The sequence below is a fragment of the Octodon degus genome, unplaced genomic scaffold (assembly GCF_000260255.1).
Source record: "Octodon degus isolate 3935 unplaced genomic scaffold, OctDeg1.0 scaffold00010, whole genome shotgun sequence".
NCBI classification, from domain to species: domain Eukaryota; kingdom Metazoa; phylum Chordata; class Mammalia; order Rodentia; family Octodontidae; genus Octodon; species Octodon degus.
In genome coordinates, this window is record NW_004524586.1 from 22,358,106 (window position 1) to 22,374,125 (window position 16,020).

Sequence of the window (16,020 nt, forward strand, 5' to 3'; positions counted from 1 at the left end):
ATGCTTCAGTTACCTGAATGTCAGATTGTTTCCTCATATTTGGGAAGTTTTCTGCTATTACTTCTGCCCATATTTTTTTAATGTCCTTTGTATTAACTCTGTCTTTCTCATTGATGTCTATTAGTCTCACATTGTTCATCTTTGCATCATCTTACAGGTGATGGATTATTCTTTCCTGTATCCTAGTTGTTTTTAAGGTATCTTTTGTTACCTTTTCACTAACTGCACCAGCATCTTCAAGATCTGAAACTCTGTCTTCACTTTCACTTAAATGGTTTTGCAAACTTGTGATTGAGATTTCAATTTCCTCTATATCTCTTTGACTCTGCTTCATGGTGATCTGTTTCCTTCCTGTATTGCTCATTCAAGGAATCCGTCATTTTTCTAATCTCTCTCTCTTTTTTTTTCATCAATGTCTTCTTTAGAAGCAGTTATAAATTCTTTTACTACAGTGTTTTTTTCAGATTGGGTTTCCTCCCCATGTTTCTGTAGTTGAGTCTTTATTTTAGATGCTATGAGTTCTGAGAATTCTTTTTTATTTCAGAAAAGAATTCCACTCTGAGTTCCTCTATAACTTTCTGCTGTTGCTTATTTACTATCGACGCTATTAATTCGTACATTTGAGCTGAGCTAGTAGAAAAGTATTCCACTCTGAGATCCTCTGTGACTTTCTGCTGTTGCTTATTTACTATTGACGCTATTAATTCATACATTTGAGCCGAGCTAGTGTCCTCTGCACTTGTTCTGGGTGGGCATTGGTTTTCCTCCATATGTTTCTGCATTTGATTCTTTACTGCAGATGTTATTAATTTAGGGATTTCTTTTTTTATTTCTAGTCGGAGTTCCTCTATACCTTTCTGCAGCTCTTTCTTTATTTCAGAAGCTATTGATTCATTGCTTTCAGCTGTGTGATTCCCAATTTGTTCTGTGTTAGTGACCTCTGCAGTTATTATGGGTGGGCTTGGGTTCTGAGGTTGCATTTTGTTCCTTCTCGTCATTTTGTGTAGCACTGTCTTCTGACCTTTGTTGTAGATCTTCGTTGTAGTTATAACCTTAGCATGTACTGAAGTTCAGGTGCACATCTACAAAGTTTGGATTTATCGAGCTGTGCCTGGCTTGGGTCTGGCTGCTGTGCTCAGCTCTTTCCTGTTGCTGCCTTTGGGGGTGAACCTGTTGTACCCCTTTGGCACAATGTTGTGCTCCTGGACTATCTGGGTGGTTCTGTCCCCTATACTCTCTGCAGGGATTGTAGCTGCATGGTTTCACCCAGGCCTATATGCCAGACCTGAGCTGAGTCTGGAGGGGACAAGGTGGAGTAGGGGGGAGAGGCAGCTCTCCCACACACTCACTGGTCCTGGGCTATGACTGGATCTGGGTGTTCCCGTAACACAGCAGAAATTCCTACTGCGTGGGCAGGGTGTTGTTGGGGGGGGGAATTCAAAGTGATGCGGGGCAGCCCAAGGGGGTGGAAGAGGGTTTCACCTATGCTGCGCCTGGGCTGGGACCAGTAGGTCCTGCCGGCGCAGGGTAGCAGAGAAGCTCTCCCACACAATCACCGGGCATGGGCTAGGACTGGGTCTGGGGATTCCCGTAACAAGGCAGAAATTCCTACTGGGCGGCGGGGTGAGGGAGGTGCTGCGGAGTGGTGGGAGGCCTCCCAAGGGGGTGGAAGAGGGTCTCACCCACGCTGCACCTGTGCTCCTGACCCTTTTATTGTCTGCATATTTTTTTTTTTTTTTACCTTTTCTAGGATGTCCTATAATAGTTGCAAGCAGAATATATAGCATTTTCAGAGTGTCTTGTTTGTTTTATTCTGTGTTTTTGAGACAGGGTCTTGCTGTGCAGTTCAGGCTGACCTTGAATTTGCTCTGTATGCCTGGTTAACCTTTACCTGGCAGCAGTCCTCCAACTGTCTCCTGATGGCTAGGATTACAGACATGAGCCACCATGCCCAGCTCAGGATGTCTTTTTTGTCTTCATGATGCATCTGTTCTCATTGTAGCAGTCCATTGTATGAATGTACCATAGTTTGTTCATCCACTTACTGAAGGACATTTTTGGTGTTTCCGTGTGTTGGCAATTAGAAATATAGCTAGTCTTTTAAAAAGAAAAAAAAATGTGCCAGGGATATAGTTCAGTGGCACAGTGCCTACCTGGTAAGCACAAGGTCCTGAGTTTGATTTCCAGTATCCACTCCCCCACCCCCACCCCCTCAAAAAAGAAAAAGAAATATAGTTAGTTGTAAATGTTTGTTTTCAGATTTTTGTGTGTGTGTGGACATGTTTTCACTTCATTTGGGTGACTACCAAGAAGTGGAGTTGCTAGACCATATGGCATCCTCTTTTTTAAGTCTTTCAGACTGTGTGATTATCTTTTCTTCTCACATTGGCAGGCATACAGATTTTCAGTTTTCACTATTATAAACAATGCCACAGGCAGTTCTCAGGTGAAAGGGAGTGGGCAGATCTGTTTACAGCTGAAAGTGACTTGCCCAGGTTTGCTGTTTGAGGAACAAATAAACCTAGCATGTGTTCTGAAGCTGCAATTTTTCTTTAAAAATAAAAATTTAAATTCTTGATTTCCTAGTCTTCTTTCTACAAAGCTGTATTTCTTCTGTCCTATCTCAGTACTGTCATAACCCCTGAGACTCAGGACAAACATTTAGGGTGGCTCTAAAGAGTTGGAGGTTAGTCTTAAAGATAGGCATGGATGAAATTTCCTAGGGAAAAAGTGTAGCACAATAGAGAGTGTGATCTAGAAAATATTGTGTAATTCCCAACACTCAGTTCAATGAAAGCAAAACAACAAAAACAAAAGGATTGCCTTGGAGGGGAAAGGAAAACGGGACTAACGGTGTCAGGAAAGCCAGAGGCAGTGGAAATTTCAAGGAGGAGGAAGTGGAAATTTTGAAATTTTGCTGGGAGTTAGGAAGACTGAAATATATCCATTGTTTTCTAGAACAAGGGGACACTTTGACCTCAGTGAATAGAGTGAAAGGGTTTGCGCCAAGATACACACCGAATAAGTTGTAGGGTGAGTGGGAGGTGACGAAATGGGCATTAAATAAATATTCTAAGAAGGAAAGAAAAGTCGAGCAAGGTGACTAGAAGGTAAACAACATGTCACAGAGTTTTGTTTGTGCCAGGTGGCAGGCTCAAGCTTTTGTGAAAGTTGCTGGAAAGGATCTAATAGAAAATTGATTACAGGAGATAGTATAATCTACAGAGTTTATGTACAGATTGAATGGCTGAGGCTGTAAAAGGGGAAGAGCTTGGATTTCTGGATTGGGACCTTTGGCATATAAAGAAGGGAGGGAGGGGAGTGGGAGAAGGCATCCTCCTGAGAAATAAAGAGCATCCGAAATTTCCCAGCCAGTTGAAGGGAATGTACCGATTCCACGAGTAGATGCAGTGTCCACAGGAAAACTGATACAAGGCAAATAATCCTGCTAGATGTCAGGTATGCCAAGGTTGTATTTCCCAACATCAAAGAATGAATTTTGAGGAACAACATAGGTTAAGAGTAGGAAAAGTTATTGAGAGAGACAGCTCCCGAGAGACAGAGAGGACTCAAGTTTTATAGAGCAAAATCACGAGGTACAATGTGGTCGAAACTGATCAACCAATAAGAGTACAAATAAAGCTGCCTCAGTAACTCTGATCAAGAGGGAAAACAGGTCATCTAGAAAGTGTACATGGAAAGAGCAAGGACCTTTTTAGAAAGGGATGGGTCAGGAAGTTCTGATCATCTGCCTGGGTGACTGATGTCTAGCTAGACTTTTGGACCAGGTGATAGCAATTGTAATGTAATCTTCAGTTTATTGCTTATCCCTTGGGGGAGCCATAGACATCTGGTCATCCTGTCTTTATCTTGAGGCCTAGCCTTTGACAAATGTACCTGTAGCTACAGTTGTAATGTGTTTTTGTCTATGCTGACTTCCTTGAGGGCCTAGTCTTGTCTGATTGCCTATAATATTTCTACCTTAGTTGTCTAAAATATTCCCCCCTCTGAAGAGATACCTCTGACTACTGTGAGGGGGAAGGGATGATGACCAATCTGACTACTTCTGACATGGGTCGAAATTGTGATTGGCAGGTGGAGATACTCTTTAGAAAGTCTTTGTAAGTGACCTTGATAGGTGCCAGGTGTTTTTATCTTGGGTCAGTGTATAGCTCCAAGTCTGGAGAAGATAAGGCCAAAGAAACAAATATGTATGGGCCAAGTAATAATCAGCAACACTGTCATATAACCAGGCTGTATTAGCAATACTAATATAACCAATAAATGTTTTTCACCAGGAAAATCAGTAATAGCCTCTCACAAAGAGTGTAAGGAAAAGGTCTAAGGAATATCAGGAACTGACCTGGTGTTAACTGCCACTTTGGAGGCCATATAGACAGATACTAAAAGTTTATCTATTTATTTATGATACTTTATGGGAGATCCATTGGCTGTTAGAAAATAATTCCTTTCTTTTCATATGGCTGTGTAAGCATGCAGCACTAGCAAAGCATATTTTGTTTGTTTGTTTTTTTTTTTAAGAGCATTTATTTATTTATTTATTTATATTTTGCGGAACCAGGGATTGAACTCAGGCCCTTGCGCTTGCCAGGGAAGCATTTATTCCACTGAGCCATCTCCCTGGCCCCAACAAAGCATATTTTGAATCACTATAGATACTTTTTGTCCTCTTCTGAGTTGTAAAGCTCTTGTCAGAGCCATGAGTTTTGCTAGCTTGGCCTTAGTTTCAGGGGCAAGTGAGGATTTTAAGGTCTGATGTAGAACCATCATTGCCTAACCTGCCTGTTTTGTCTCATTTTCTATGGTGGAACTGCCATTACCAAAGAGGATCAAATCATGATCGGTAAGGGGAGTGTTAACAAGGTTTTCTTTGGCTGTGTACGTATGGAGAATTACCTATTTGTGTTCATGTCTTCTCACTTTGTACCTTAGGCTGGCCCTGAGCTCTCTCTGGAGTCCGGGCTGAATTTCCGGTCTTGAAATCGTGATAGCCCTCATGCCTCAGACTCCTGAGCTCTTAGGACTACAGGCGTGCACCACCATGCCCAGTGTGTTCATGTCTTTTAGTCTCAATTTTTGTTTTTTTTTTTTTTTTTTTTGGTTAGGTGACAGAATTTAAGAATGAATATGTGTTTATATGAATGGCAGATCCATTCAGACAGTAGAGCTTGCTGTTTAAGAAGTTGGTTGTCTGATAGCATAGGCTCCCTTTGGAAGAAAGAAGTCCTGCCACATTGCGAGGTGTATATATAGCGAGGTCTTCGTTTAAAGTCAGCTTGGATGCCTCTGGTCTCAGAGGCAGCCCCAGCTGTAAGACATGTAGGCCATCTCTTTGTAATAATACCTAATTTATGATTCACCTAGCCTATCGGCTGTTGAGCAGATCTCTTATATGCAGGTCAGATAGTTGAAAATATTTTATAGAATGATATATTGAGATACTATACATAGCCTGCTGTATCATAGTTAATCTATTAGCTTTTACATCCACTGATGAGTTTTGAGTTATTTATTATTGGAATGCCATATGATGATTTTTAAAAATTCTGTCGGTACTTGCACTTTTAAACCGAAGTTGATTTTCCTGGAGAAAATTATAGTTGATCCTAAAATTCATGTGGAAATTAAAGGAGCCCAGGAAACAATCATAAGAACAACAACAACTATGGCTCTGGTATGCAGATGTGCATAAATTACTAGACTTGAATTGAGAGTTCAGAAATAAAGTCTCATGTTTATAGTCAGTTGCTTCTCAAAAAGGGTGCCCAGAGAGTTCAGTGGGTGGTGGTGGTGATGGGAAGGATGCCCTTCTCACCAGATGAGCTGGGTCAGTGCCATAGCCAAATGGAAGAAATGAGCAAAAAGAAATTAGTACACCTTGTACAAAAACTAAAACAAATTGATCTAAGTGTAAAAGCTACAAGTGTGAAACTGTCTGGAAACAACAAATGAAAGCAGATCTTCATGACCATGGATTAAGCAGTGATTCCTTAGGTGTGACACTGAAAAGCCTAAGCAACCCAAAGAAAAACAGATGCATTGTTCTTCATCAAATTTAAGAACTTTAGTACTTACAAAGAACCATCAACAAAGTGAAAAGAAGGGCCAGCCAAATAGCTCAGTGGATTAAAGCACCTACAAACAGGTACAGGGGCCAGGGTTCAATCCCCGGGCCTGCCCCCAGGGTGCACTGAGAAAGTGATTGAGACTGGGCGTGGTGGCACATCCCTGTAATTCTAGCTCTTGGGAGGCTGTAAACAGGCAGATCACTACAACTCTAATCTAGGAGCAAGACCCTGAACACCCTGTAGACCCTTCCCTAAAATACAAAAAGAAAAAAAGAAAAGACAGTTCAAACAGGAGAGTGGATTTGTAATTAATACATCTTATCCTTATCTACTATTCAGAATATATGAAAAACTCTTAAAATTCAAGAAAAAGCAGAATGTAAAAATGGACAAATGATTTGAATAGATACTCATTGAGGAAGATAAAGGAATGGCCAATAAAAGCAGAAACTGTGCTCAGTATCATAAGCCATGAGAAGTGCAAATCTCGAAACCATAGACACTGTTTCTATGCCTGCTAGGATAGCAGTAGTAAAACCACAGATAATAATCGGTGTTAATGAGGATACAGAGAAAGTAGAACTGGGGCCGCTGCTGGGCAGTGTAAAGTGGTGCAGCGCTTGGGAGCAGTGGGTGGTAGTTCTTTACTATGTTGACTGCTATTGGGCAGGTGTCTATTTCCCAGATAAGGAGAGTGATTTAACTTTGATGTGGTTCATGTACATGTCTCTGTAAACATGCTAGAAACCATCTATCCATGTACTTAGAATGGATGAATTGTGTGATGGCATATCTCAATAAAGTAGTGACATTTTACAAAGAAACTTACATTTGTCTTAAGTTATTTTTGTATAAAAATATTCTCAGCTCAGTTGCTAACAATAATAGTCTTTATAGAATGTGAAAATGTTCCAGGATGGATTCTCAAAGCAATGTTTGAACCTCCCACCAGACAAGGTTGAAGAAGCTGGTTGAACTTAGTTATTCTTGTTTTGTTTTGGTTTGGTTTTTTAATGTGTATGTAGTACAGGGTCTCCCTACACAGATTGGACTCGTAGTGATTCACCTATTTTTAGTCTCCCAAACACTGGGTTTACAGGCGAGCAACACCATGCCCAGTCTCAATCACTGTCTCAGGGCGCCCTGGAGGCGGGACCACCACTGCATGCTGGGGATAGAACAACAGTCCCTGTGTCTGCCTAAGCAGGTGCTTTAATCCGCTGAGCTCTCTGGCCAGCCCTAAATTACTCTTCTAATGTGATGGTCCTGTTCATTGCATCGTGACACACCCCCTTTGTCCCTCTGACAAACCTGCTACCCCTCTTTCTCCCCCAGAAGGATTAAAACCCTTGCTCATATCTCATGTCACTGTGAAAGATTCTGTCATATTCGACTCTGAATTTCAAAGTTACTAGTTAAGTATTTCTCTCTGTCATACTTTTGTTCACATTTCTTCCCAATATATCAGTTTTGCCCAATTACAGTCTATTTAGCTGCATCCACCATTTGTACAGCTGTCTTCATTAGCAACTATAGAGCGTGTAACTTATTTTTCATGTTTATAAAATGTAACAGTAAGTAATGAAGTTAAGAAAATAGACTGTTCAATCATTTTAGGAAAAGCCTTGAAAATTCTCAAGTCTCTTTTAAGAATAGCAAATGAACTAAATCCCCATAAGAAATAAAGCTTTAATCTCTGGAATCTTTTGCTCTGAAAGCACCTGTGTTGCATAGCTCATCTTCTATAAATGAAAAGTTTTTGGTAGTGTTGTAAGGTGGGTTTTAAGCACTTCTTGCCTCCTACAGTTCTCCTTAAAATTAAAATATCATAGAGTTGACAGCATGTTTGCATCACTCGTGATCAAATGCTCATCTCAAAAAAGAGTTTGCTGGATTGTCTTTGGTTTTTATTTCATGAAATTAAGTTGTGAGACCTTAAGGTAAGGAGAAATGAAAGAAGTTCTTGTTGGAACACATTTCTAAGACATCGCAGTAAGCTGATGGTTTCTTTTAGCCAAGAGAGCGATGGTCTTTCTTCTCAGAATGGCTTGCTTTTCTCTCTCATCAAAGTTCCTCAAGAAATGGTCTGCTGTTTGATTTAGCTGTGTAGTTTTCTGCGTATAAGAACTGGTGACATTTATCAAAAAGCAATATATGAAGTTTATTAAAGGAATTTATGAGAATTGGAGATTTATTTTTCTTTAGTAAATAATTTATTTTCAGTAACTGGTAGAATTTTTTTCTAGCAGTTTTAATGTAAATTATGTTAAATACTAAGAATGAGCATCAACCTTCCTTGAGAATGCAACTAACTCATCATAAAGCATAGACTTTGAGCCCCCAAACAGAAATGTGTTTAAGTTTATGATGATAATTAATGGTCTCTGAAGTTACTAATTAATACCCACTGACAAGATAATTTTCTGCTTTAAGTATAGCTAGAATGTGATCCAAAGCTGTCTTTGAATATTTAAATATATCTTTTGAAACTGTTAAAACCTGGTAAGTTCGGTGAGGCTAGTTGTAAAATGTAGAAACAAGGATTACATAGGGAGGTTGATGAGATTCGGTTTTCTGTATTTCTGATGTTCGAGTTTTACAATAGGCATCACTTTTATTATTTTAAAAGATGTAAAAGGTAGGAGCTGGGGAGATGGCTCAGTGGAATAAGTGCTTCCCTGGCAAGCGCAAGGGCCTGAGTTCTATCCGTGGTTCCGAAAAAAAAAAAATGTAACTATTACTATTTTTTAATTTAATTCAGTTAATTCAATTATGACTAGTTCTAGATAATTTTTGATTTAACTTATTGAAATACCAATTTTATTTATTTATTTTTTTGGTGGAACCAGGGATTGAACTCAGGCCCTTGTGCTTGCCAGGGAAGTGCTTATTCTACTATCTATCTCCCTGACCCCTGAAATAGCAATTTTTTAAAATGCAGCTTATCCTCCTTTATTTCTGTTACTGTGTGTCTTGTTATTCTGCATTCCCTTTTTCTAAAGCATTAGCAGTTGTAGATTAGTATCTTTGGCTTTGGCCTTTTTGAGTAAGCAGAATTCCACATTTGAGTGGGGTTTTTTGTTTGTTTGTTTGTTTGTTTGTTTGTTAAATAGGGAGAAGACAGGCTTCTTTCATTTGTTTTTGTTAATAGTTTATTGATGTACCTTCCTGGCTTAATATATTAAACTACTAGGGCTGGGGAGATAGCTCAGTAGAATGAGCACCTGCCTGGCAAGTGCAGGGTCCTGAGTTCAATCCCCAGTACAGAAAAAAAAAAAAAAGAGATAAGAATCATTTTGGGATCACTTTACCAATGTTCTACTTCTTTCCCTTGCTATTAGCAGTGATCTTTACTTTTCTGTTTATTTAAAATAAATTTTTCTGTTCTGTTCTGTGGGGTTTTTGAGACAGGGTCTCACTCTGTAACCCAGGCTGGCCTCAAACTCCCTGCAGTCCTCCTACTTCAGCCTGCTAAGTACTGGGATTACAGACCTGTACCACTGATGCCTGGCTACTTTTTTATTTGAATTAGATCCTAAATATGCTAAAAAAAAAAAAATGCTCAAATTTGCCTTTTTTATGCGGGAGATACTTAAAGCCAGGTGACAGATAGCACTGTGTGTACATTAAGATGTCTGGAATTGAAAGCAGCAAACAGGATGCTGCCTTGAATTTTGTCACTTAACCTGGTGTATTATTATTTTTTGTTACTAATATAAGATGGCACAGACTAGATAAGTTATGAAGAAAAGAGGTTTATTTTGGCTCACAATTCTGAATGTCCAAGGTCAGTAGACAGGCCACAACTCAGGATGGCCTTTCTGCTGGTAGAATTGTGAGGCCTGAAGAGATACAAAGTAGGTGTTTGTGTACTTGGAGTGTCTCTTCTTATTAAGCCACCAGCTTTCAGTTGTAGAGACCCCACCCTGATTGTTCTATCGAGTCTTTTGCTTGCTGAACCAAGCATGCGTTCTTAGCTGCTAGCTCCAAGGTACAGTAAGTGCTCCTGCCGTCACATGCATATTCCAGGCTGCAGGCTGCAGAAAGGTTAAAAAATTAAACTCAGAAGGCATAGGTCAGCTGTTCCTTTTGAAAGATTCCTAGAAACTCACGAAACACTTCCATTTGTGTTGCATTGGCCATGTTTGGTCAGGAAGCCACACCCACCTATAAGGAAGGCTGGGGAACAGGCTTTTTTTTTTTGCTGAACCAGGGATTGAACTCAGGCCCTTGCATGTGCCAGGAAAGCGCTTATTCCACTGAGCCATCTCCTTGGCTCCAAAGAACAGGCTTTTTGAGAAACGTAAGTGCCCTTATAGAAACCAGGGTACTTCCCCTTCCCCCCCCCCCCCAACTGGGAGTTGAACTCAGGCCCTTGCGCTTGCCAGGGAAGCGCTTATTCTACTGAACCATCTCCCCAGCCCTGAAACCAGGGTTCTTTTGTATGGAAGAAAAGGACAACCAGTAATAGCAGCCCCCGTGTCCTCACTGTTCCTTAAAGATGCTGTGAGAGGCTCCTGTCCCGTGGAGAACAGGAGCACCCGCTGCCCTGCCCCGTGGTTATGGCTGCGGAGTCCCCAGAAAGCTGCTTGCAGACGTAAAACTCCTGACAGTGTGTTGGTATAGGAAGCGCAAAGCAGATTTAAATTAAACTCTGGAAAGGTGCTGAAGATTGTAACTTTCATCGCGTTTCCGAAAATCATAAAGGAATACAAGCCCAGCTTTTCAGTTGCTCCTAATTCATTGTCTTGAAATTCACCTACCATACTACATTCAGTGTAGTTATTTCTGCTCAAAAAGGTATTTGTTTTTAATTAACATATGTCAGTCTGGACATTAATGCTGCATACCCTCACTTGAACATGCTAGCAAGAATCTCTTGATATATGATTATATTTCAAGTTGAATATTTTTAAATTTGGAAATGAAAAGCAGTTTCATACAAAACTAATTTTGATCAGCATGTTTTCTCGTTGCAGTGGATCAAGGTCGCAGTAAGGAACCTGACCGAGTGCGGGTGTTCCACAAGAAAGCCATCATGCCTTATGGCGTTTACAAGAAACACCGAAAAGACCCGAGCGAGGAGGCGACGGTGGTGCAGTACGCCAGCCTGGTGGGGCAGGTGTGCTCTGAGAGGATGCTGCTCTTCAGGGCCTGAGCCCGCCCGGCCTCTGGGGTTTCGAGCCCCGCACCCAGGGAGAGGCTGTAGCCCCCCTCAGAGTAGACTGTCTCAGTTTCACTGTCGTACAGCTTTTCTAAAATATTTTGTGGCAGTATATTTGTGAGATTCTTATGGTTAATATAAAGACTTTAAATATATATTATGACATGTAGGTTGTAATTGGGGTTTGTTTGAACGTTTGTAGAGCAAAATACACTAGGCTTCTCTAGTTAACATTTTGGAAAGAAAATTAAGATTGGATAAATAATTTAATCACAGTCATGCTATTTTTGTTCTGTTAGAGAAATTCATGCAGACTTCCTTCAGATCCACGAAGACAGTGGCTTATCCTGGGACCCTTTGACCCTTTGAGTACAGGAAGAAGGTGGAAAGTACGTTTCATCATTGAGGAAATACATCTTCACCAGTGAGCAAACCTAGGCTGTCTCCTAGTGTTCAGTATTAAATTACTGCCAAATGTTACACTGTGTAGCTTAATACAGAATTTGAAAAAAAAAAAAAAAATGCACAGGAAACCAAGAGCTCTCGTGTTTGTAGTAGGTGTCCATTTGTCTAAGAGGTCCTGTTCATGCCTGTCTTTTTGGCATCATTTTTTCCCTAGAGTCATTGCTGTTAGTGCTGCCATTTACTTTCAGAAATTTCTCAGTTTGGGCAATAAAGTGTGTAAATACTCCAGTAATCTACTATTTGCTGTATTTCTAAGCATCTAAGAAATATTTTAAATAAAATATTAAATACGGCCCATCCAAAAGACATAGGCACCAATTTTTCATTCCTTAGAACGCAGGACACTTGTCTGTGGTTACTGATGAAAACAAATTAGTATGTCCCTGCCTTTGTAGCTGTGCCATGGTCACATTGAAGTCAGTGGGAGTCACTCGGACCCAGGGCAGCAGTTAGGACATCCTTCTCCGGCTTTTTGATTGTCAGAGAATAGGTGCTGCCCTTTGTTACAGGAAGCAAAGCCAGGCCCCTCTCTGCCTCTGTGCCCCTATCCGTCTCTCCCTGTGTGGAGCCTTCCTGTGATCAGCAGATGCCCTCTGAATGCCTGCAGACCCTGGCTGATATATGGAGAGCCAGTCACAGCAGTGCTTAGTCACGGCCCAGCTGTGTTGGGAGCAGGATGAAGAGCAGAGAAGGCGGGCTGTCCTCCTGTGTACTTTTCCTCACATGTACCTTCTGCTGCCATCTGCTTGGCCACCTGCTTCATTGTGGTCCCTGTTTCTCCCGTTCTTACATCTTCTATTGATTCATCTTCTTAAAAGCCGTGTTATAAAACTCAGTGCTGTGAATATCACTACTTATTTTAAACTTTTTTCCAAAAGGCTCTAAATGTCATCAAAACAATAACCTTCCCTTTGTTAGAATACCTGGAAGGATCATAAAACAAAGATTTAAAAAGTGAAGCATCAGTAAATTAAACAGTGTAAACTGCATGTTCATTCCATGAGAGAACGAGACCCCTGCCATGTGGCGCTTTGGTAACTGGAGATGCAAGACTGAAGAAAAACATTTTCTCTTATTGCAAAGATTGTGTCTTCCATCATTTTGATCCACAAAGTTGTCTCTCAAGAGTATTTAAGAGGCTAACTTGGAACTAACTCCAGAATCTGTATGACTTTCTTTTTCCTTTTCCCCTGAAAATGGCTTCACTTGATGATTTTGTTCATGAAAATAATACTGTAAGCAATTAAAATATTAAGAAAGTAAGCAGCAGTCATGCCATCCCAGAATAAAAAGAGGGCTGGGGAGATATCTCAGTGGCTTAAGTGCCTACCTGGTAAGCACAGTGGTCCTGAGTTCAATTTCATAGTACCAAAATAAATAAAAGAATAAAAAGAGAGCTACTAATGATACACCTCACAATTCTAATGTAAGTAAGATTATGCTGTGCATTCTGTTATTTTGTTTCCCCAATAATAATAAGTTGTGGATATATCTGAAATTTGACAAATCTCAAATTGAGATTGTAGATACAGTGGTAAATACACTCAATATTGTTAAGATAATGCTAGGACAGAGTGTGTGCTCAGCACTGGACATTGGGTGTCTGCGTTGATGTCAGCTGCATTTCATCTGGCGTTTACCTTCGTCATTGGCTCTAGAAGCATGCTTGTAAAGATGGAGAGGAGAGGAACGCTGCATCTAGTACCTTAGCACAGCTCTAGTTTCTTCCCGTAGAATTCAGTTTTGGATGCCTTCAGGGGAAAATGACCATCTCGGCAGTATGCTGAGGGGCAGTCCCTGCCACCTGGTGACTTGGGTGGGGAGATTCCTCCACTCAATTGCTTGTTCATGGGCAAGTTTTCTTAAGAATAGTTTATTGGTCCTAGTAGTCCAGGTGTCCTCAGAGACACTTACTTGTTCCTTGAAGCCCTCACTGAATGTGAATGCTGGTGAGGCTAGAGAAGGACAATCGCCAGAAGCCACCCAGCTTTGTCAGTTGCCGAGCAATCTGCTTTTTTGCTGGGGAGGGGCAGAGGGTCTTGCACTATAGTGCAGGCTGGCCAAAAACTCCCTGTGATCCTCTGCCTCAACCTTCTCAGTGGTTGGGTATGTACCACTATGCCAGGATTTCTGTGTGTGTGTGTGTGTGAGTGTGAGATGAGCTGTCTAGCTGAGACACCTGATTTCATAGGAATGGCTTTCATCTAAAGCAAAACACATAAGAACCTTACAAAGACAGTTTATATCTTTTCAAGGCAGGACGCTTTACATTTGCAAACATAGTGTTTTATTTTCCTTCTAATTTGAATAAATTCAAACCTGCCTTCATGCCTTGGGAGCAAAGATGTAATCTTGATTCCCCGGGCTGTCATCTATACTAAGTTATTTCAGTTTCTGTGAGCTCTTAGTTACCTTATTTTTGTTAAATGTAATATGAGCACTTTTTTTATATTCTTAAAGAGAGGCTATTACCGGATGAATATATTATTCATTTGGCTGAAATTATTTAGATAAGAAATTACTAGTTTTCTTTCAAACAGCATATCCTATTTTTCATCTACTTTGCAAATACAAGTTTTCTGTGATTTCTTAACATGCCAAAATCTTATGTAAAAGAAACTTTGCAGATTTTTAAACAATGGTTTGATTTTTATAACTTTGTGTTATTTCTGTTTGAATAAAGGTAAGAGAATAAATGTATCTATTAAAAATGCATCTTTTACTGCTGTTAAATGCATCTGTTATTGCTAATTTATTTTTTAATGTATTTCGTAGAGGGTCTCACTATGCAGCTTGGACTCATAGTGATCCTTCAGTTTTCAGCTTCCCCAGTGCTGAAATTACATGCATGCACCACCGCGCCTTGTCTCCGTAGCCGGCTCAGCACACATGGGGCCAGGGCCGGCATGGCGTATGGTGCAGAGGATCGAACCCTGGTCCCTGTGCTTGCCTAAGCCGGCACTTAGTCCACTGAGCTATCTTGCCGGCCCTATTGCTAATTTAAATAAAGTAGAAACAGTTGGAGAATGTTTGTATTATAAGTTATTTCAAGTGCATATTATTTTCCTAAAGAAAACCAGTGACTAAGACAAAAGTTTGATCACGTGTGCTGCTTTTTGCTCTTTTGTGTGCTTGTTTTCAACAGTCCATTTGGTGAAGCTTGAATGGAAAAAATAAAAGCAGTTTCTGTTTGCAGTGACTCTTACTGGTCATCATACCAAAAACATGTTTTCATCTTTTAAATTCTTGCATCTGTTTCACCTGCGGTGACCAGCAAACAGGCAAATCATTGGCTACATGAATTATAAAGTTTAGTTTTCAGTAACTGGAGCTCTAGACCATTTGGATTCCAAAATCAAAGTGTGGTGATTTACTTCTCAGATAAATGTAAATCTCACTTTCATCAGTGTCTGGAATTTGACAAGGTGAAATAGGAAATAGATTTTTTTACTGAGAGAGATTTACCAAAGTAAAATACAATTTTCTGAAGTGTAATTCACAGCGAAATTTTCAAAATTATATAGCAAAGCTGTGCTTAAATTGTGCTCAGTAGTCCACAGTATAGTTATGGAATATATTTACTAGTTCTTTGTCCTTTTATCATTAAAAGGACCCTAGAAGGTTGGCAACAGATGAATCATATTTCTAAGCTATTGAAATAATTTAATCCCCAGTGACATTTTTTTCCAGATTGGAAATATCTGTTGGTTTACCTAATCTGAAAGGGATATGCCAGTTGTGGTAGTGCACACCTGTAATCCCAGCACTCTGGGAGGCTGAGGTGGGCAGATCTTGGGAAGTTCAGGATCATCCTGGGCTACATAGTTAGTTCAAGGCCAGCCTGAACTATGTAACAAGGCTCTGTCTCAAACAAAAACAAATTGACAATGTTCATCACAAAACATTTAGACAATATAGGAAAAGTTCTAAAGAAAATAAAAATCTCTCCTCATCAGCAACTACTGACTACCATTCCCAGTGTATATCCTTTCAAACTTTTCTACCTGATTATATGTATATGTCTTTTATTTTTTAAAGAAATGGAAACATAACATTGCATATTTTTCACTTAATATATTGTAAACGTCTACATATATTGTGAACATGAAAATAAATAATATAATCATTCTAATGCCCGCATAATACTTGAATGTATCCACTCTCTTTTGAGAAAGAAGGCTTAGTGTTTGGCCGTTCTTACAGGCAGTGGGAATTACAGTTTGCCAGCATTGCCATTTTCTTGCTGCGCTTGGTGTTGGAACGACTGAATGTGTTCACTAGAATTTCTTTTTTTTTTTTTTT

At 40.0% G+C, this 16,020-nt stretch overlaps 1 protein-coding gene across 7 annotated transcripts in view; it reads left to right on the plus strand.

The window, feature by feature from the left end:
• Ate1 (arginyltransferase 1) overlaps positions 1-15,599 on the plus strand; it is a 217,264-nt gene extending 201,665 nt beyond the window's left edge. For all 7 annotated transcript variants that reach the window (XM_023708959.1, XM_023708962.1, XM_023708961.1 and 4 more), the window contains one exon: positions 11,069-15,599. In XM_023708959.1, coding sequence (XP_023564727.1) covers positions 11,069-11,247 — 179 coding nt within the window. In that variant the 3' untranslated portion in view covers positions 11,248-15,599. The remainder of the gene's footprint in view (positions 1-11,068) is intronic.
• The last annotated feature ends 421 nt before the right edge of the window (positions 15,600-16,020 follow it).